General features: G+C 37.1%; 1 protein-coding gene and 1 pseudogene across 5 annotated transcripts in view; both read left to right on the forward strand.

The window, feature by feature from the left end:
• Nucleotides 1–13540, forward strand: part of NCAPG2 (non-SMC condensin II complex subunit G2) — an 89780-nt gene extending 76240 nt beyond the window's left edge. For 4 of the 5 annotated variants that reach the window (XM_069086076.1, XM_069086074.1, XM_069086075.1 and 1 more), the window contains exons 28-29: nt 5202–5301; nt 13306–13540. In XM_069086076.1, coding sequence (XP_068942177.1) covers nt 5202–5301; nt 13306–13357 — 152 coding nt within the window. In that variant the 3' untranslated portion in view covers nt 13358–13540. The remainder of the gene's footprint in view (nt 1–5201; nt 5302–13305) is intronic. The other variant, XM_069086080.1, reaches the window with a different exon arrangement.
• Nucleotides 13541–13694: 154 nt separating this feature from the next.
• On the forward strand, nt 13695–17592 carry LOC138159739 (laforin pseudogene; annotated as a pseudogene).
• The last annotated feature ends 5840 nt before the right edge of the window (nt 17593–23432 follow it).

Here is a 23432-nt window from a genome sequence, read left to right on the forward strand (position 1 = left end):
ATGTACAGTCCCAAAGGCCTTCCCAGCCAGTAAATCTCAACTAGAACTATTAGAATTAATTTACTAGTTGCTGGTATATCCTCATTCCCAGTTATCTACCTCCCAAACAGATATGATGCTTCTAGCTTCTTTGGATTACACTCGTGTGACTTCTCTGCCTACCTTTGAAGAGTGTTGCTCTAAATCTACTTCAGCAATCTTGGAGCAGACTCCAGCGAACCCTGGTTTCTATTGGCCTCAGACATACTATCTAGATGTTTAGTCATGTGAAGTGGTTGCCTGGGCCAAATCCCTATTGGACTGGCCAGCAGGATTCCTACTACTCTTGCCTTCCTCTAAACTCCTGAGCTCTACTCATGAAAGTAGTAATCTTAGATTTTATCACTAGTTACTCTTTCCACTTTATATTCTGATGCCTTTGCTATATTGGACTCAACTAGATCAGATCCACTTTCACCATCGCTGATTGGAGATGAGCAGGATAAATATGGTGTGTGGGATTGCCTTGATTCATAGAAGTGTCCAGGCTGACTTCAGTATTGGTCTGAAAATGTCAAACTCTGAATATTTTCCTTCACAAAAGAGATAAAATGGCACCTCAGGGTGAACATAGAGTGTGTAAATATATGAGTGGGGCAGAATAGGGGTCCTTCTGCAACAATCTGAGATGTGAAGAAAAATTCCAGGAAGAGGTTTGGACCCTGTAAAGAGTAAAAAATTCCAGGCTAGGGACTGCTTAAACAACAGGTGGCAACCCCTGGTTAGCTGGGTTGGGAGGCTGCTTTGTCCCCAGCCACAGGAACTTTTACCACTGAGACAGTGAGGAGAGTGGGATGTCTGAGCAGGGGAAAATCTAGGGAACCTCTGCTGACTAGGAACGCCAGACCCAACTGTGCTGTGGAGACACAGGAACCAATACATGCCTGGTGAATGCAGAAGCAGTGGGGCAGAAAATCCCTGGCTGTGGGCACTCATCTGAGACTGGAGGTCTTGGTTTGACTTCAAGGTCAGAAGGGAGAACTGAAGAACATCTGAGGCTAGAGGCACCATCCTCCATACTCCAGAGCTAGAGATGATTATCAAAACTAGCAAAAAAATTTTTAAAAAAAGCACAGACAAAGGAGAAAGAATCCAACCGTAGAGAGATACTATGGAAATAGAGAAGACTGGGGTTCATCTTCGGAGAAGGATACCGAAGCAAAGAAATCCCCAAGAGTAGTTAGTTGGTCACTTGCTCAAAAAGAATTCATTGAAGAACTTTAAGAGAGATATTGAGAAAAAAACTAAAACAAAAAATAAGAATAATCTAAGAAAAACAAGATTATGACAAGAAAGTCAACCAATTAGGAAAGGAAATCCAAAACCTTAAGGAAGAAAATGGCTTCTTGGAAATCAGAATTGGGCAAGAGGAAGCCAGTGAAGTTATAAGAGATCAAGAAAAAAACCCAACAAAATATAAAGAATGAAAAAATAGAATGTGAAACATCTCATAAGAAAAACAACTGACCTGGAGAACAGATCAAGAAGGAACAGGCAGTTTTCAGAGGAAGAAATTAAAGATAATCTATAATTATTATATAAAAATGCTCCAAATCACTTGATTAGTGAAATGCAAATCAAAACAACTCTTAGGTACCACATCTCACCTGTCAGATTGACTAACATGACAAAACAGGAAAATTATCAATGCCAGAGAAGATGTGTGAAAATTGGAACATTAATGCATTGTTGGTGGAGTTGTGAACTGATCCAACCACTCTGGAGAGCAATTTGGAACTTTGTGCAAAGGGTTATAAAAATGTACATAATACTTTGACCCAGCAATACCAGTTCTAGGGCTGTATCCAAAAGAGATCAGTAGGAAAAGGACCTATATATACAAAAATATTTATAACGACACTTTTTGTGATGGCAAAGAATTGGAAATCAAGGGGATGCCCATCAATTGGAGAATGGTTAAGTGAATTGTGGTATATGAATGTAATGGAATTCTGTTGTGCTATAAGAAATGATGAGCAAGCTGACTTGTATGAACTGATGTTGAGTGAGGGGAGCAGAACCAGGAGAGCATTGTACACAGAGAAACGTATCTGTGATGACTCACTTTGATAGACTTGGTTGGCTCTTTTCAACAATGCAAGGTTCTTAGATTCAGTTCCAAAAGATTCATGATGGAAGAGGCTATCCACACCCAGAGAAAGAATTACAGTCTTAAAACAGATTGAAACAAACTATTTGCTCTCTCTTTTTTGTTTTGTTTTGTTCTCTCTTGTGATTCATTTCATTGGTTATAATTCTTCTTTACAACTTGACTGTTGTGAAAATATGTTTAATGTAAAGGTATATGTAGAACCTATATTGGATTACATGCCATCTTGGGAGGGAGGGGGAGAAAATCTGGAGCTCAAAAGCTTGTGGAACTGAATGTTGTAAACTAAAATAAATTTAAAAGAAAAAAAGCAAAAGAAAAGAAGAGAAAACAAAAGTAATTGGATTACCTGAAAGCTATGATAAGAAAAAGAATCTTGATACAATAATGCAAGAAATAATTAAAGAAAATAGTCCTGAAGCATTAGAAGAAGAGAGGAAAGTAGAAATAGAAGAACTCAGCTGATTACTACCTGGAAGAGATCCAATGAGGAAAAAAACAGGAATATTATAGTTAAATCCTGAAACTTTCAACTCAAGGACAAGATGTTATAAGCAACAACAACAACAAAAAAACAATTTACATGTGGTGGTACCACAATTAGAATCACCTAAGACCTAGCAGTGGCAACACTAAAACACTATATGTCAGAGCAAAAGAACTAGACTTCCAGCTGAAAATATCATACCCAGCAAAGCGAAGTATAATTCTGAATGAAAAAAATAAAAGTGTATATTTAATGAATTGTCAGACTTTCAGGGCTTTGTTTAAAAAACAAAACCTCAACTTAATAGAAGATTTGACATATAGGAACCAAGGGAAGTATAAGGCACACAGCAATGACCAATTGCTTGTGTTTCAGTAAGGACAGACTGTTTACCTTTTATGTATGTAAAATATAAAACCTATGTCTAAGATTGTTATTAGTAATTAGGTAGCTTATAAAAAGATTGGGGTAGACGTGAATATGATATGACTCTAAAAAGTGAAACCATTGAACAGCTAAAAGAGTAATTTTCTTATACAAATGAGGTAGAAGAGGAAGAATTGATACAGAGGAATTAGATGGGGGAGAAGGGGGTGTTAGTTCTGGAAACCTACTTTCAACAGGAGTGGGTTCAAAGAGGGAAAAATACATACACATCTAGAAGAGTGTAAGAGTCTTCTGAATTTAGAAATAAATAAAACTAAGGGAATAGGCAAGGTAGAGAGGATAAAGGAGGCATCTTTAGAGGGGAAGGTGAGGGAGTAAGTCAAAGGGATATATAAAAGGGTGTTGATTTATGGGAAAGGGGGGTAGGTTAAATAATAGGGCAAGGTAGTAAGTAGAAGTAAAGTAGAAGAGTTAGGAGAGATAGGAAAAAAGATGCAGAAACACAAAAAGATTAGGAATAGAATCTCTTAAGGAAAGCATATGTTTATATATGTATGTATATACATATATGTGTATGTATATATCAGTCTATATATATATAAATATATCCATGTTTAATTGTAGCATTTCAAGGGGAGAGTGGGGAGAAAGGGAGAGAAAGAATAAAGTAAAAAGTGTACAGAGTAGAAAAGAAAACCTACAAGGAAGCTAAGATGGGCAGCTTTTAACATAATACATAGTATTTAACATGTAGGCTTTCTTGAAATGGAAAGTTATTGCTATAGACCTGAGTCCTCTTCCACATTTTTTCTGTGCATGTGACATGTTTTTTTTCTTATTTTTTACTTAATATTTAAGTTTATAATGTTTCTTTTTCTTTTTATGTATATAAGTTTTAGTATTTGTCTAAAATTTTAAAAAGTATCTACCAGTTTGAGGACCGAGGAGCTAGCATACTTTGATAGAGGCCTGCTACAATTACTATTCTATCAAGCCATAACCTTTAGGTCTGGGGAAGAATTTTTGAAGGAGGCATAAAGTATGAACCTTTTTACCTGAGGGTTCAGTAGGGTTTCATTGCCAGCCAGGGAAGTTCATATAAAACTCAGGAATAAAAAATGGATCTAAGATTTGAAAAAGCTTGAGTTCCAGCTTTTTATTCTCCTCACACAGAATGTTGGCTTCCTAACTTTAGTGACGTTACCTTAGCTTTCAGCTGTCTGGCAGCCAATTCATTCTGAACCGGTCTGATCTTTGGATTATATCAGTCTCTTTTCTTGATTTTTTTCTCTCAAACTTTAGCTTTTCCTCAACACAGATGTTTCTTTAGTTACTGCCAGTTTCTGCCTTAGGTGACACATGACATTTACAGTGTACACAGCACAATTTATTAGTTTTGTTTTAGCCTGTTGAGATATCTTTGAATCTTGCCTCATTTGCCATCTTTAGTTTTTTGCTAACCTTATGATTTAATAAATATGTTCTCTGACTTTGTCTATCTCACACAAAAATATTGGACATTCAGGGCCAAGTTACAGATCTAGGAAAATTAAAATGGCATTTGTCCTAAGTGGCATATGAAAAAATGAATGGAGGAAAGATGATCCTGAGATGAATATATTCCAGTATTGAATTTTAGAGCTGAAAGGAACCTTAGAGATCATTTGGTCCATACACCTAATTTTACAAATTAGACAGTTGAGACTTAGGTTAAATGACTCATATAAGGTTATAACAATTAGCAGAATTGGGAATCCACTTAGTGGTTTTTGTACTTTTCTTTCAGTAAATTGGCATTAATTAAATACACCATAGCCCAGATGAATAGAATCTTAGAGCTAAAAAAAACATTAGAGATTATCTAGTTCAGCCTCTTTAATTTACAGATGAAGAGATAGAGCCACAGAAGTCAAGTGACTTCTCCAAGGTCACACAAAGAATAAGGAACAGAGCTGGAATTTGAACCCAGGTCCTTTACTCCAAATCCAGTGTCCTTTTTGTTATGCTGGGCCCCTCCTCTGATGATAAAGATCATAACCTATCTATTTCTTGTGAATATCTAGATATTGAGATAAACATAACACACCTTATGATGTTTTATGGTGTTTGTGACTGCCAGATTTATAGATTTAATTTTGTTTCTTAACTCTCCTCTTATAATGCAACTTCTTTATATAGGTAAACATAAAGATCCGAAGGTTAAGGATGCTGCTGCCATTATTCAAAGAATACTGAACAAATACATGGAAATTACCTTGGAAGAGGATAGCATTGAAAGGTAAAAAGCTAAATATGCCACAGAAACAATAATCACAACTCTGGAGGTTGTAATCTAAGTATATTTAAATGAAAGTATCTTAATTTGTTAGTTCCTGCCACTAAGGGTCAGGAAGTTCAAGTTTAGAATTTCACACAGTCATCATGGTAATAATATCTCTGTTTGAATCAGCTTTGGTAGATATAGGTTTAAGTTAATTACTCCTTTAAAACAAGCAAAATTATATATCTTCTAGCACCTTGGGCAAGTCACTTAACCCCAGTTGCCCTCCAAAAAAAGGGAATGAAACAAAATAAAAAAAAAATCATATATCTTTATTTTTCCCTACCAAACGGCAGTCATAGTAAGGGTTTTCTAGGCTTTGGGAGTAGTGTGAGTCAGGGTACAAAGATTAAAAAGGCATAGAAGTTTAACCTTTTTAGGACAGTGACTTCTTCATTTTTTTTGTCATATTATATCTAGTTCTTAGACTCACAGTCCCTGGCACATTATAAACATTTAATAAATGCTTGTTGAATTAAATGGAATTTGTAGTCTTATTTAGTCCACTTTTGTAATATTGTATAGTTTTAATTACAAAAAAAAAGTCAACCAACTGAAGAACATCAAATTTTAAGATAGTGACAGAAATTAAAACCAAGTATTATAAGGAATGACTGAAGAAACTCGGTATATTTTGTCTGGGGAAATGAGGTGGAGTTGGGGGGTGTAGGATGGAAATAAGATTGTTGCCTTAAAAAAAGATGTGAAAGATTAGATTTATTCCCTTTGATTCAAGGGAGTATTTAACTAGGACTAGTGCAAGAAAATAAAGGAAGAGAACCATCCAAGATGTCACAGCAGGAACAAACAGTCTAATCCAGCTCTTCCCCCAAAAATATTCCATACAGATCTAGACAATGTACCAGTCATCATGATTGGGCGAGCCAAGAAAAAAAAAATTACAGAGTCCTTTTTCCTACTGAGGTGAGCATAAGCAGATAGATCCATAGACACTACAGATGGGAGAAGGCGGAGGCATGCTGGGTAGAGCAATTAGAACTAGGACTGAATAAGTGCCTTCAGCTTTGTTCTAGAGGTACAGAGAAGAGGTCCCATATCTGGTAAAGAGGTGATTGGCCTTGTGCAAGAACAGGAACATATATCAACTGGCAGTTCTGTCACTCATACCTCAGTGCTACTTCATAGACCTATTGTAGATTGAGGAAGGTACCTGTGCATAGGGGTGGTGATCCAGGGCAAGGAAGCAAGTATAGAAAAGAGCAGCAATTCTCTGCCTTCTGACCCTGGGAGCAGAGTGGGGTCCCCAGTTCAGCCCTCGGTCCCATAGGAAGTTTACAGTGGAATAACCAGGGCAGGTAACATAGTCCAAAGGAGAATCTACAGTTCTTTTGCTCTGAACTTGCAGAGCTTTTTTAGCTGCCTGACAGAGGCTGAATCTAGCAGCATTCTATAGAAACTCTGGCAGGGACAAGCCCAAAATTGTCTTACTCAGACCCAAATTGAAGTTAGGAACTTGCAGAACTGAAACTAAGAACTGAGAGTTCATACATCGTTCATTCTGGATCAAGTTGTCTTGGGAGAGCTGAAAGCTTACAGATCTCTAGCCTTTGCTGTCTCTAAGATCCTTGACTATTACAGTACTCACTGTCCTGAGAAAACAGTGTCAGGACACAAAACATGAACGAGGCTCAGTCCAGATGCTTCTTCCATATGTATGCATAGCTTGACCCTGACTCAAATTCGAAAGTCAGGAATGATCAAACAAAAAAAAATTCCTATTGTAAATAGCTATTATGAGAACAAAGACATTGCTGGCACAAACAGAGAAAAAAATTTACTCCAAAACCTCTAGAAGCAAATCCTTAAAGAAAACTGTAGGAGGTGGCTAGGTGGCACAGTGAATAGAGCACCAGCCCTGGAGTCAAGAGGACCTGAGTTCAAATGTGGCCTCAGACACTTAACACAAAAACTAGCCTTGTGACCTTGGGCAAGTCACTTAACACCAACTGCCCTGCCTTACCCCCCAAAAAAAGACCAAAACAAAAAGAGTTCCTTTCTTTAATTTCTACTTTCAGAAAACTTTAACGGTCTCCTCTGGGCCCCATCCACAACAATACAAAACAAAATACTGCTGAGAAAATGTGAATTGTTATGTCTTGCTTAACACCAGCAGGGCAATTTTTTTTTAACAGTACTAGGTTGACTTATAAGGCAAACACAGAACAAAGTGCTGATGTCCAAAAATGTTTTAATCTGCTGTGAGGCTGATTAGCATTTTAGGATCAGCAAAATAAATCTTAACTGTATTATGTAAAAATCATTTATGTTCATATAAAGTCCTATGTGCAAGAGCTTGCATGTTAGCTTGACTCAGTAATATCCCTTTCCTAATACATTTTTTATAAGTAGTCCTTGTCTATACACAACTGATATTGTCTGAAATAGAAGTTCATACTAAGCATTTAGTGAGCTGCTTTATAATAAAATAGTAATATTTTATATTTACAACAAAGTCAAATAGTATTAGACTGCAACAAATAGCTAGAGCTAAGTTGAATTAATATTGTAGCATATCTAGAAGAGGGCAATGTGGATCTTGAGAGGACTGAAAACCATTATATTCAATGTTCTATTGAAGGAAATGTAAGATATTTTACCTGGGAAAGGGAAAACTGCAAGGTGGAGGCGGAGGGATGATAACAGTCTTCATGTTTATGAAGAATTATCTTGTGAATAAAGATACCTGTCTGGAATTCCTATCTTGTATGGGTTGCAGTGAATGACCAAACAGGTCCTTTCCCACTCTCAAATTCTGATTCCGTGGGACTAAATTTATACTATTTGACCTCAGAGAACAGAAGTAGTAGTAGTGGGTTGAAGTTACAAAGAGATTTAAACATGAAGTGCCAGAGGATGTGGGAAGATCTACCATAATTCTATGATTCAGGCCACATATGTTCCTACTATCAGATACTTAATCATACCACACTAATAATAAAATCTTTCACACTTTTATAGTTCACCGGAAATTTTTTTTTTTTTAAGCAATCGGGGTTAAGTAACTTGCTCAAGGTTACACGGCCAGTTATTTCTGGGTGTGGTGCTGAGTGTCTGAGCCCGGGATTTGATCTCCAGGTCGTCCCAACACTGGAGCCGGTGCTCTTACTCGCTGAGCCACCTGGCCACCCCTAAGCAATTGGGGTTAAGTAACTTGCTCAAGGCCAGGTGTTTCTGGGTGGGTGCTAAGTGTCTGAGCCCGGGATTTGATCTCCAGGTCTTCTCAACACTGGAGCCGGTGCTCTTACTCGCTGTGCTACCTGGCCGCCCCTGGAAAATATTTTTACAACTTCCTTTGGGAACTCATTCTAGAATTTAACAGTGATCTAGCAGAGCAAAGGAGACAGAGTCAAGAAAATCATATACAAGATAACTACAAGAATGTAAATGGAAATTACAGGTGCTACAAATAATAAAAAATGATTGTTGGTAAAATTATACAGAATAAGCTTAGCTTTAAAGAAGAGATGAAAAGGTAGCCCTACTGTACTCTTTTGCAAAGCTAGGGGGACCGCAGGTGTGGAACTTTGCACATATTTCTAGACTTTTTAAAAATATCCTTTTACTGTCTTTATCTCTGGAACTCTTTTTAGCTTTTCTGCCAAGTATTTAGATGTTGTTCTACTGGTGTAGAACAACATGTTAAGTTTTGAAATTAAATTACTACTTAAGGTATCTTTCAGTAAATGTGATTCTCATTTGTCTGTTTTTGCTGTTTTCTGAAATTATGGTTGCTCAACCTGCTTTTTTAGTTCAATTGAAAAACAATTGATTTAGGGGTGGCTAGGTAGCGCAGTGATTAGAGCACTGGCCCTGAAGTCAGGAGGACCTGAGTGTAAATGTGATCTCAGACACTTAACACTTACTAGCCATGTGACCTTGGGCAAGTCCCTTTACCCCAGTTGCCCTGCCTTCCCACCTCCAAAAAGCAAAAAAGAAAAGAAAGACAATTGATTTTGCTCCAACATATTTTAGGTTTTTTTTTTTTAATAAACAACATTGTTGGATTGGTGAACTATTTATATTTTTATTTTTGTCGTCTTTTTCTAATATATCTGGACACTTTTAATGACTTCTTGAAAGATATTTAGATTCTTTTTGGTTATGACTTTCAGATGGTCTAATTATTCTTAAGTTATTTCTGTTATCTCTTTTTCAGGTCAGTTTTTTATATAAAATACCATATATTTTCTTTATTTTAAAAATTTTTTGACTTTGTTTTAATGTGTCCTGTTGTGTCATGGAATAATTCTTTTCTCATTGGCCCATTTCTAATTTTCAAGGAGCCTTATTACTTGGGTGTGGTTTTGTACCACTTTTTACTATACTATTCACCTTCCAAATCTTTTTTCCAAATAACTCAGGTTTCTTTTCCTATTTTTTCCTCTAACTTTGCTATTTCATTCAGAATTTTACTTTTAATGTATTTTTAAAAACTTTTTTCTATGAATTTTAATCTTGTGGTTAAGCTGTGTTTTTCTTTGAGGCAAGCCTCCTGGAAACAAGTCTTATCTTTCCCCACCAGAGTGAAAGCTTTAGCACTGGGCCCAGTTCTTTGGCTGTTATCTGGCTCTAATGTTCCTCACCTGGGCCAGAGAGATAGCACCCGAGTCTTACTCTAGCATCTGGCTCTAACATCTTCTCTCTTGTGTTAGAGAAATAGCTCTATAGCCCCCTGTATTTGGGACCTGTGTTAAGTCCCTTCCACCTAGAATCTAGTAATAGAATTGTGGTTCTGTGACTGGGCCAAAGATACTAATCCCCACTCTGAGGTCAGTGATAGCACTGCAGTCATATTCTGTTCCCCAGATCTGCATCCATGATCCTGACCCTGTCCCAGAGTCTCTGCCCTGGATTATTTGCATGTATGTAAAATTTATGATTTTTGCTTGAAAGATGATATACTGTGGTTTCTCCTAATCAGTCAGGCATTCATGAGATTTTTGTTCATGAGGCTGACTGGGGAGACAAGCTTCACTTCTTCTTCGTGTCCTGATATCTTAACTGGTCTCTAATCATAACTTAAAATTGAATGGATTAAATAACCCAAATAAAATGAGATTTACAGAATGAATTAACACCCCCCCAACAGTCTACAGTAAAAAAGATGCATATATTTTGGGGTGGGGTGGGGGAGGGAAGGCAAGGCATTTGGGGTTAAGTGCCTTGCCCAAGGTCACACAACTAGTAAGTGTCAAGTGTCTGAGGCCAGATTTGAACTTGGGTCCTTCTGACTCCAGGACTGGTGTTCCATTCACTGCACCACCTAGATGCCCCAAGAAATATATTTTTAAAAGATAAAGATAGGTATAGAATAAAAATGAGAAGCTGGAACAAAATCTACATTGCATCAGGTGATTTCCAAAAAGTATGAGTTCTAATGTTAAAATAAAAATTTACTATACCCAGATACATAAACATGGAGTTTGCTATTATATTTAAAGAAATTACATAGAGTATGCCAAAATGAATACTAAATACATATGCACCTTGTATTTTATTACCTAAATTAACAAACTGCAAAAACACATAGTAACATAGTAATTTTAAGTGATTTCAGTCTTCCTCTCTCAGAGCTTGACAGATTATCCTTTCTCAGACCTCAGTTCTCCTACCTGCTGCACTTGACACTGTTAATTATCCCTCTTCTCTGGGTTTTCAAAACACACTCTTTCCTTATTCCATCATTCTGATTTTTCCTTCTCAGTTTCTTTTGCTGGCTTTTCGTCTGCATCACTCCCCCTACCTGTGATTGTTCTACAAAGTTCTCTCTTACTCTCTCTTCTCCATCTATACTTTCTGTCTTGGTAATCTCATTTGCTTAACTGGTCTTAACTGTTAAGATCTATATAACACTAATTACCTAAATGGACATTTCAAACTGGATGTTCTGCAAAAGTCTCGCTAAAAATGTCCAAAAGTGATTTCATTGTATTTTACCCAAACCGTCCCTCCTTCCAAACTTTCTTATTTCTGTCAGAGGCACCACCATCTTGCCAGTCTCCCAGCTTTGTGCCTTTGTACCTTTGCTCTTTCTGACCTCATATATCTATTCTCTTTTCACATCTGGCTGTTTTCTGCCTTCACAACATTTCTCAAAATCTACCTCTTCCCTCAACTCACACTGTTACCACCTTAGGTTAGTTACTTATTACCTCTTGCCTAGATTATTGCAACCACCCCTTAATTGGTCTCAGTGCCTCAAGTCTTTCCCTTCAACCTATCTTCTAAAGTGCTGCCAAACTGCTTCTCCTAAAGCACAGATCTCACTGTATGACACCCTTACTTATCAATTTCTAGCAGCTTTCTGTTGCCTCTAGGATAAAATATGAACTCCTGTTTAGCTTTTAAAATCCTAAACAGCCTGACAGCCACTTGTCTTTTCATCCTCATTGATCATTACTCTTCCTCCCATATTCTATGATCCAGTCAAACTTTGCTCTTTCCATATTTCATATATGACACTCTAGCTTTGTTGCTGTGCCTTTGCACTGTTGATCTCATGTTTCAGTTCCTCGGGTTCTTTTACTGCCTCAAAGTTCCTCTCTTAAGATGCAGCTCAAGCATCATCTTCTCTCTGATTCCCCCACCTGTTAGTGCCCTCACTTCCTTCCAAACTACCTTGTATTAACTCCTTTGTTTATATATATATATATATAATATTATTTCTGTTTATATTTTATATAATATTTACATATGTTTATATTTTATTTACTTAATATTTATGCTGTATACACGTAGGTATGTACTTTTGAGTAGGCATTATTTCCCAAGCATCTAGCAAATTGCCTCATATATAGTAGGTTTTTTTAAAATGCACATAATTGGGGCAGCTAGGTGGAACAGTGAATAGAGCACTGACCCTGGAGTCAGGAGGACCTGAGTTCAAATCCAGCCTCAGACACTTAATACTTACTAGCCATGTGACTTTGGGCAAGTCACTTAACCCCAATTGCCCTGCTTTCCCCCCTCCAAAAAGACCAAAAAACAAATGCTCATAATAATTGGATGCTCACAATTGATGGGCTAATACTTTAATAGAGACAAAAATTACCAAAGTGATACCTTAATAAGGCTAAACAAAAGAATAAGACAATATATTTGGAGAAACAAAATGCAATTCTAGAAAGTTGTAGAATCTCAAGGAAAATAAAAGAACAGAACTGGGAATGAAGGAAAATGCTACTTCTAGGCCTAAGCTTTGTATTAAATACTCTTGAAAAACAATTTAGAATTATGTAATAAAGTGACTAAAATGCCCATATACTTTGGCCCAGAGATCTCTCTGCCAGGCATGAACCCCTGGGAAGTTAAAGATAAAAATGTCCTATATACACTAAAATAATCATTGGTAGTGCTATTTGCAGTAGCAAAGAACTAGAAACAAAGGAAATATCCATTAATTATGAATTAGCTAAACACATGGTTATATGTGGACTTTTACTATACAATAAGAAATTATGAATATAAAGAATTCAGAGGAACCTGAGAAGATATATGAAGCAGCACAGCATGAAGTAAGGGTCCAGGGGAATAAGATGCACAATGACTACAATAATGTAAATTGAAAGAAGAAAAAAAAGAAACATTGAATTCTTTGTAATTATAATGATCAAGTGTGGCCCCAGAGATGAACTGAAAAAATTTCCTTCTTTTCTGTCCTTGCAGAACAGAAAAACTAGGGGTATGATGGATAATTGTCAGATAAAATTATTGTGTTAATTTGTTTTGCTGAACCTGTCTTTTTTTCTCCCACTCTTTGTTCTTTGGGAGGGCTGTCACAGTACAAGAGGGGTAAGGAATATATTAAAAAATGAAGGTGATGTGAAAACAAAAGATGTTAATAAAAAATAAGATTAAAAGTGCTGCAACAAATATTCAATTTTTTAAAATCTCTCAGTGATTTATTGTTCTGCAAATAAGTCTTTTTTTTCTTTGTTTCAGATTTCTTTATGAATCTTCTGTTAGAACTTTGGATGAACTTTTGAAGCCATAACTGAGGAGTCGCTTCTTTCCAGTACGTAAAAAGGAAGAAAATGTATGAATTTCAGAAAATATGTTAAACATATAATGTATATATTGTATTTACATTTTCAAGAATCTATACTGCATGGGGGAGATTATTAGATGAAAGATTTATGTTTTGCCTTGTAATTGCTATTAAAGTATCTTTAGTTAATCTTGTCTAATATCACTATTTATACAAAGCATATGCACACACATATATGAATTTGTGTTACATAATTATGTAAAATATTCTCAAATGTCAGTGGTATAGGAAAAGGGATATACTTGGTTTAGGAAACTAAAAGAAATCATTTAAGATACAAATAAACAATATATCAAAAATACATAAAAACCATAGTAAATGAATTATGTTTGATAAAGGAATAGCTCACCATCTAAAAAGTATTTTTAAAAAATCTGATATGGAACGTCCAATTGATTAATCTATAAATATGTAATTTAAAATCCATCTTACATGTAATGAAGCAATACTTGAAAAAGGAGTAGTGGGAATGTCCTATGTACCAAGAGCTGCCCTGGGGAAAATAATAGACACAGTCTCTCTAAATGATTGTCTTAAACAGTAAAGTGAAGACAAAAGTGGCCAGTCTGAACACAGTTCTCCCACTTGATGCTTGGTCTCTACCAACTATAAATAACATCTGAGAGGTCAAGTAAGCCTGGGACTTCTTCCTAAGTTCCTTTTATCTTTTTTTCCTCTGATAGTTGCCCTAGTTGCAGAGGGAAATTATGTTGCAAGTTGTTAAAGTGTGTAGTCTTTCACAGAGCTACTCTGACTCTAATCACTCCTATCTTCTTTGTGCTCTGTAGTGATTCTTTTGTGCCAAGGGCGAAATAGTATAATGGAGATTTCTGCATTGTTTTGAGCCCGCACAGTTGTGTCCCCAGTGTCCTATCCAGTCTTTCAGTAAAGAAGAAAATGGTATGGGATAAAATGTTTAGCAATTTATAGGGTTCATTGATGATGATGAGCATTTTGGAGTGAGAATTTACTGAAAGACTTCTGATAAAAGCCGATTGAAACATCTCTATGCAAGTTGACCTCAAAATCTAGAGTTGGAAGAGATCTTAAGATTCCAGCTAGCTCAACACTCTCATTTTATGAATCATGAAACAGGTGTGGGGCAAAGTGAACTCATTTGGTCAAAATCACATAATGAGTATCAGGGCTAGGACTGTAAGGTAGGTCCTCCAGATCCTTCTCCAGTGTACTTGCCATTATACCATGCTTTATCAATACTGATGTGTATGTTTTAGCTACTCTAACCTCGCTTTAAAACTGCTGTGCATTATTTGGCAAAATTGTTGGGAAGAGTGGTAAGCAGTCTGGCAGAAATTGGGCATAGACCTGTATTTTACACCATTTATCAAGATAATGTCAAAATGTATATATTACCTAGTTTAAAGAGAGATTACAAAGAAAGTTGAAGAACATCAAACATACTGCCTATCAGACCTATGGATGGGTGAATAACTTATGAATAAATGAGACAGTAATATGAGGTGTAAAATGGATAATTTTGATTACATGAAATTAAAGTTTTTGTACAAATGTAGCCAGTATCAGAAAATCAGGGCAGAAATCATGAGGGCACAGATGAAGATGACTCTGGAGGAGAAAGTGAGACTGGTGACCTTGCATAGCCCTCCCTTGCTCAAATTAAAGTCGCCTGCAAATCATGTCATTGTTTCCCTGATGCCATAGTTCTCTTTGAAAACAAAGGACAAACACAACGTGTAATAGATCTCACCATGACCACTGTAGTACTTATAATGAAAACAACTTGGTAGATGGTGTGTACTATCTCCCCATTGGACATCGGATTGAGGCCAAGGGGCATACAAATGAGATGAAGCATACAACTGATTTCTGTTTTAGCATTACAGGCCATCAAGCTATGCATTATTCAAGAATTCTCTCATATCTAGTTAGGAAGTTGCCCTTGACAGTTGAAGCATGTAACTATCAAACTGAAGCATGAATTAGGAGTGACAGCAGTAATGAACTTTCAGACTGAATGGGATATACAGAATTCATCCAAGTTGTAACTGCTACCCAGAGCCCGTGACCCTAGAGACCATAATCAAGCTCTATAAAGAAGGAATGATCTTATGTATGGATGCCTACACCAGACATGAGTACTGAAGGCAGAGTGCAGAGATTGCCTCAGGCAGTCTGTCTCCACTGCTTGCTTGAGAATGGACACACAGTCTATGTACATTGCAGTGCTGTTGTTGGTAGATCTGCAGCTACTCTGTGTGACTGGCTCAAGTATGTGATGGGCTGGAATCTGAGGAAGGTGCAGTACTTCCTCATGTCCAAAATACCTGCTGTATGTCAATGAAGAGGCATTGGTATTTGCAGAAGATTATTTTTTTTTTTTGCTTTTTGGAGGGCAATTAGGGTTAAGTGACTTGCCCTAGGTCACACAGCTAGTTCTTTTGTGTTAAGTGTCTGAGGCTGGATTTGAACTCAGGTCCTCCTAACTCCAGGGCTGGTGCTCTATTCACTGCACCACCTAGCTGCCCCCCTAGAAGAAGATTTTTATCAGAAATTTGGGAAGGTTCATTCTTCCTTATGTAATCTCTCATGGGTAAAATCTCCAGCCTTTCCCTAAAGCTCCTGTCAGAGTAATGGAATTATGTTATAATGTGATTTGAAGACATTTAAACAGTAGTCATGTGTTGTTTATTATTACTATTTATTATTATTAGTCTGGCATGGACAATTAGTCTCATTTTTGCTTTAGAGATATATTTCCTCTGGAGCACCTTCTAAAGAAATTTATGATGACCAAACAAGAATTAGAGAACATTATAAAATGCAAAATGGGTAATTTTGATTACATTAAATTGAAAAGCTTCTGTACAAAAGCCAATGTAACCAAGATTTAAGAGGGAAGTGGGAAATTGGGAAAGAATTTTTACAACGTATGTCTCTGATAAAGGACTCATTTCTAAAATATACAGAGAATTGGGTCTAATCTATAAGAATACAAGTCATTCCCCAATTGATAAATGGTCAAAGGATATGAACAGGCAGTTTTCAGAGTAAGAAATTAAAGATATAAGCATATGAAAATCACTATTGATTAGAGAAATGCAAATCAAAACTCTGAGGTACCACATCTCACCAGTGAGATTGGCTAAGATGACAAAACAGGAAAATGACAAATGCTGGAGAGGATGTGGACAAATTGGAACACTAATGCATTGCTAGTGGAGTTGTGAACTGATTCAACCATTCTGGAGAGCAATCTGGAATTATGCCCAAAGGGCTATAAAAATTTCATACCCTTTGACCCAGCAATACTACTTTTTTTTTTTAAAAGCAGTTGGGGTTAAGTAACTTGCTCAAGGTTACACGGCCAGTTATTTCTGGGTGTGGTGCTAAGTATCTGAGCCCAGATTCGATCCCAGGTCATTCCAACTCTGGGGCCAGTGCTCTTACTGCACCACCTGACCACCCCTAAGCAATTGGGGTTAAGTAACTTGCTCAAAGTTACACGGCCAAGTGTTTCTGGGTGGGTGCTAAGTGTCTGAGCCCAGATTCGATCCCAGGTCATCCTGACTCTGGGGCTGGTGATCTTACTCACTGTGCTACCTGGCTGCCCCAGCAATACCATTTCTAGGGTTGTATCCTAAAAGATCATAGAAGTGGGAAGAAAACCCATATGTACAAAAATATTTATAGCAGCTCTTTTTGTGGTGGCAAAGAATTGGAAATCAAGAGGATGCCCATCAATTGGGGAATTGCTGAACAAATTGTGGCATATGAATGTAATGGAATACTATTGTGCTATAAGAAATGAGCAGATGGACTTCGTATTTACCTGGAGAGGCTTATACAAAGTGATGCTGAGTGAGTAGAGTAGATCCAGGAGAAATTTGTACACAATTAAAGACACAATGTATGTTTGACGAACAACTTTGATAGACTGGACTCTTCTCAGCAATGCAGGGTTATAAGTCAACCAAAAGACTCATGATGGAGAGAGATGTCTATATCCAGAGAAAGAACTAGAGAGAACTGAGTTTGAATCCAGATTGAAGCAAACTACCTGATCTTTTTATTTTTCTTGTTTGGTTTTGTTTCCTCTTTCCCATTGTTCATTCCATCTGATACAATCCTTCTTTATAATGACCAATGTCTAATGTGAAAGTATTTGTAGATCCTATACTTAATTGTATGCCATCGGGGGGGGGGGGGAGGGAAGGGAGGGAGAGAAAATTTGAAACTCAAGGAATTGTGGATCTGAATCTTGTAAACTAAAAGTAAACAAATTAGTAAAGATCAAAAAAAAATTTTTTTTAATGAATTACACAGGAAAGGGAAGAAAGTTATTGGACTCTGCCTTTTCAGTCTTGTGTGGTACCAAGGTAACAAACCCCATTGGTGACACCTGAAAACTGCCCCTTTTGGTTGACTTACACCTCAGGTGGTTTTATAAAAAATTCATGACTACAGTCACCCTTTTTTTTTTTTAATGAGCAATCAGGGTTAAGTAACTTGCTCAAGGTCACACAGCCAGTTATTTCTGGGTGTGGTGCTAAATGTGGGAGCCCGGATTCGATTCCCAGATCATCCTGACACTGGAGCCAGTGCTCTTACTCGCTGAGCCACCTGGCCACCCCTGTACAGTCACCCTTTCTTGTTGGTATTGTGTGTAACTATTTGCTACCCGAAGGGGGGAGAAAAGCTATAATTATACAGATTTCATCTCTCGCAACAAAAATAACAGACAGTCCTACTGCTTTGTAAATGGGAGCTATGTTGCCTGCTACCAAACAAGACACCAAGACTGGAAGATGGAGGTTCCATAAATCCTTGCGGAATGGAATGGAATGGAATTTCTTGTTCTGTGGGGAGAGGGTGCATCAGTTTGCCACAATTCTTATAACAGAGATTCTTAATTTTTTTTTGTCCTGACCCCCTTGGGAAGTCTAGTGAAAACTATAGACCTCTTAAAAGTGATGTTTTTAAATGCATAATATGTGATACAAAAGATTATAAAGGAAACCAATTATGTTGAAATAAACTTGTTAAACTATTATGAAAAAAACTTCACAGGCCTCCCCTCTCCCAATTAAGAACACCTGCTCTGATAAATCTGTGAAAAGTAGGAAAATTACCGTTTTATGTGATTCTAACATGAGAACTAGCTCTTGACTGGTAAATATTTTTTTCATCTTTTGTCTTTGTATTCCCTAGAACCTTCTAGAGTGCTTGGAATATAGTAGGCACTTAATAAATGCCTATTGATTGTGGGGGGAAAGTGTAGAAAGAGATCCCAGAGGATCCCTAAAATAGTGTAAGTTTCAGGGAAAAGTGCCATCTGGAAGATGTTATCCACTATCCAATTCCAAGTTGGACTGAGAGGGGTATCTGCACATTGGAGCAGCAGAAAGGAGCAGTTACTAGTGGACCATAACTGTACTGAGCAAGGAACAAGTTCAGAAGCATATAGCAACTGTGTGGCTCTAATCCCAGGAGCAGAGTGGGGAATCAGTTCTTACCTCCTGTCCAAGCTGACGTCTGCAGAGGAATAACCAGTACAGCAATCTCAGACCAAAGAGAAGCCTGCAGTTCTCTCCAGTTTAGTCACTGAACTTGCAGAGCCAGTGACCTAGTAGTCCAGCAGCAATATACTAAGACATATGACTAGGGACAGACCCAAAACTGGGTCAGAAACTTGCAGGACTCAGACTAGGAGGTCAGTGAGCAAACTTTATCCTAGATTACCTTGCATGGCAAGCACTAAAAGCTCAATCCTCAATCTAGTCTATAAAAACAGAAGAATGTGAGCACAGATGCTTAAGCCAGACATTCCCACCAGTAATGCACAGAGCCCAGCACTAACATAAAGTCCAAAGTTAAGATCTAGACTGGACAAGTGAGCAAACAAACAAACAAAAAAAGAATTCCACTATGAAGAGCTATTATGGGTACAGGGAAACTCAAGACACAAACTCGAAAGAAGAGAATGACTTGAAAACATCTGTAAGCAATACCTTAAAGAAAAATGCAGCTTGAACTGATATCCAACCAGGATTCCTGAAAGAGATAAAGCAAAAGTTAAAAAGAACTAAAATTAAAAAAAAAAACAAATTAAGAGCTGTAGAAGGAAAATAGCACAAGAAATAAAGAGATATGAAAGGATAACCTGAAAAAAGAATTAACAGCTTGAAATATACCAAAGAAAGTAACTCCCTGAGAATTAGAGTTGATGAAATAGAAGCCAATGACTTCATGAGACATCAAGAAATATTCAAACAAAGCAAAAGATTGGAAAAGACAGAAGAAAGTGGAGGTTTCTCACAAAAACAACTGACCTAGAAGAAAGATCAAAGAGATCATCTAAGAATCATTTGACTACCTGAAAACCATAACAAAAGAAAACAAAAAGATCCTAAACATAATATTTCAAGACATCATACAAGAAAACTCTCCAGATCTTTTAGAACCAGAGGACAAAGTATGCTTTTAAAGAACCCAAAAGTGAAAGCTCCCAGCAATGTTATAGCCAAAATCCAGAACTTTCTCATCAAAGAAAAAAATATGTAAATAGCAAAAAATTCAAATAGTGAAGAGACACAGGATCGCACAAAATGTAATAACCACCAATAGAAAAAGGAGGAGAGCTTGAAATGTGATATTTCAAAAGGCAAAAGATCTAGGCTTACAATCAAGAATAACTTAACCCAGCAAAACTGTGTGGTGGGGAGAGGTATGTGGAAATGGACCATGATTGAGAGGACTTCCAAACATTCCTGATGAAAAAGCCAGAGCTCAGTAGAGCTGAAACAGAAAGACAGAAACAAGTGGATAGAGCAAAATTTGTTATGCTTCAGCTAAAGTAAAAAGCAAGGTAGCTCATGATGTCAGAAAAAGGAACAAAAATTGAGCTAATTAAAAGAGATAACCAGGGGAATGACATTTTACTGACAGATACCATAATCTGTGAATTAATACCAATAATAAACATACACCAAATTACATAACATCTAAATTATTTTCAGAAAAAAAAATTGATTAGTTTGTGAAACTAAATTAGTCTAAGGCCCACTTTTGTTTTTTTTTGAAAATGGGAATGGTTTGGAAATGGCAGAATTTTTATCAGCTTTAGATTTCTGGACTCCACAGAAAGTGAGAAGCAAAAATTTATATGATGTGATGGTTGTAAATATAGCCTCAGACACTTAACTAGCTGTGTGACCTGGGCATCATAGCATCTCTGGCTAATTGAGGAAGGAAATCAACAAATAATAAAATATGCTATCACATTTTATAAACATGCATACAAATGGGACCCTTGTGAGATTTTTACTAATTTATCTTATTCCTCTACTGTTTTTTAATTTTTGTACCTAATATTTAAAGTTAAGAAAATTAGAATACCATGGTATATATCAGCAAGCACCCCAGTGTCCTCAGGGTGGCTGCCAACATAGATTCTTAGATCTGCTTTGTTAAAGGAAAGCAACTCAAAATGGGTTAACAAGCTTACTTTAATCAGTCAAATATGTATCATTTACCTAGTTCAGGGGAAAAAGGTCAGCACCCCGAACTTCAGAGTATACAGACAGAATTATCAAGACAGAGAAACAGATCAAGTAGACAGGTTTCCAAACTGTCCAACCATTACATCCATACCAAATCAACATCTGGGTTTTTCAAAGCTGGGGGGCTCTCAACAACAGCTTCCCAGAGTCTTATCTGATCAAATCACAGAATACTTCTCAAAGTGAGCCCCAAAGCAAAGTCTCACATCAGGGATTATATAGCCTTCTCCTGGGTCAGAGAATGTAACCATCCTCTTCACCCACTGCCCAATCACACAGCATCAAATGTGAATTTGCTTTGGAAAAATGTCTTGCAGTCAAATAGTGAAACACTTTAAATAAAATAGTTCTTCTTTTAGAGAAAATAAGGAGCCACTGAAGCTTCTTAAGCTTGAAGGACATGGTTAGACCTATGCCAGAGTAGTATCAATGTGGTAGCTATGGGGAGGATGGATTAGGAGGAGAGGATTGGGGAAACATTTAGGAAGCTTTTGAAATGACCTAGACTCAAGGTAGTGAGGGATTGACCTAGTGAATATATGAATGGAGAGAAATAGCGGGATGCAAGAGATATTGGGGAGGTAGAATTGCTATGACTTGGAAACTAGTTGGGTATGGTTCCAAGATTATGAACCTGGATAACTGGGTGTGATACTGGTACCTTCAGTGGAAAAGGGGGAGTTTTGAGAAAAGGGAAGGTTTTACAATTTCATTCTAAATATGTTGAGTTTGAGATGTTTATGGAACATATAGGTAGAAATTTCTAGAAAGCATTTGGTAATACAGGATAGGATATGTACATTTCAGAATCATCTTCATAGAACTGCTTATTGAACCTATGGAAGTGGATGATCTCACCAACAGAGATCACTTGAGAGAATAGAAGAAAAGAAGAACTTATATTCTTTTAAGGAAATTAAACACATTTACAGGATAATTAAATTTAAGTAAGATGCATGCAAATTCATGGCGTTAGGCCATAGCTAATGGTCCAGCAAAGGGGTCAGAAAAGTCAGGGTAAGAGGAGAACCAAGAGAAAACAATGTCATGAATCAATAATCCATAAGCATTTATTGAGTGTCAACTATATGCCAGACACTGTGATGATAGGTGTTGGGAACAAAAATATAGAAAGCAAAACAATTCAATACTTTTGAGTTTATATTCTATTAGAAAAGACAGCATATAGACATATAATAAATACATACTAAATAAAAGGTAAATACAAGATAGTTATGTTGAAGGGCATAGGTAGTTAGGAGTATCATGAAAGTCTTCATGTAGAAGGTGGTGCTTGAGCTGCATTTTAATGAAAGTAAGGGATTCTGTGAGGCTAAAGAGGGAATGCATTGCAAACAGGACAGTTAATGCAAAAGCTTGGAGATGGAATGCTATGTGTGAGGAGCAGTAAGGCCAGTTTGTCTAGGCTGTAGTGTATGGGAGAGAGAGTATAATTAGCCTGGGAAGGTAGATTGAAACCAAGTTGTGAAGGGCTTTAAAAGCCAAACTGGGGAGTCTATATTTTATCATAGAGGCAAAAGGAAATCACTAGAATTTGTTAAGTAGACAGTAATATGGTTGTATTTAAGAAAAATCACCTTGGTAGCTCATTGGAGAGTATTTTGGAGCAAGGAGAGACTTAAGACATGGAAACTAATTAGTGTAATTGGTGTAATAATCTAGGCAAAAGGTGAAGAGGGCCTAAAGTGTTGACTGAATAGAGAGAAGGGGCAGTATGCAAGGAATGTAGGGGTAGAAATGGCAAAGTTTATCAACTTATTAGATATGTAGAATAAAGATAAGCGAAGAATTGAGGGTTGCACCAAAATTATGAATCTGGGAGAGTGGTAGAATCATGGTGCTCACAACATAAAGAAGTTTGGTGGAAGGCTGAGTTTTAGGGAAAACATAGTTCTGTTTTGTACATGTTGAGTTTGAGATGTGTGTAGGATATCTATTTTGAAATGTCCATCATGTAGTTGGTGATAGAGAATGGAAGCTAAAGGGGGACACTACAGTTGGATATGTAGATCTGTCTGTCTTATGCATAGAAATGGTAATTATATAGAGACAGAGAGAGGCAGAGACAGAGAGATACAGAGAAAGAGATAACAGAAAGACAGAGAGAACCTTGGGGTATATGGTTGAGGGGTATGATAGATATTAATCTCATATCATTAAAGGACACTGAGAAGTGTTAGCTATCCTTTCCACTTTTATCTCATTTGTAGATTTGATTGGCATGATCCAAATGGTCAGGTGGTGGTTGTTGTCTCTCTACATAAGTGATACAGTTATCTAAAGAAAGACAACATTAAAAAGCATTCTGGTAATAAAACTTACCTCCTTCCTCTCCCCATAGAGGTGGTAGGTTGCAGGTATCCATGAGAACAAGTCTACGTGTTTCCCCGATAATAAGCCCTCCCCCGAAAATAAGCCCTATTGAGATTGCTACCCCCCCCCCCCCCCCCCCCCCCCCC

Source organism: Petaurus breviceps, unplaced genomic scaffold (genome assembly GCF_028583685.1).
Source record: "Petaurus breviceps papuanus isolate PSGF00001 unplaced genomic scaffold, PetGlider_PUasm1.0 178, whole genome shotgun sequence".
In the NCBI taxonomy this organism is placed as follows: domain Eukaryota; kingdom Metazoa; phylum Chordata; class Mammalia; order Diprotodontia; family Petauridae; genus Petaurus; species Petaurus breviceps.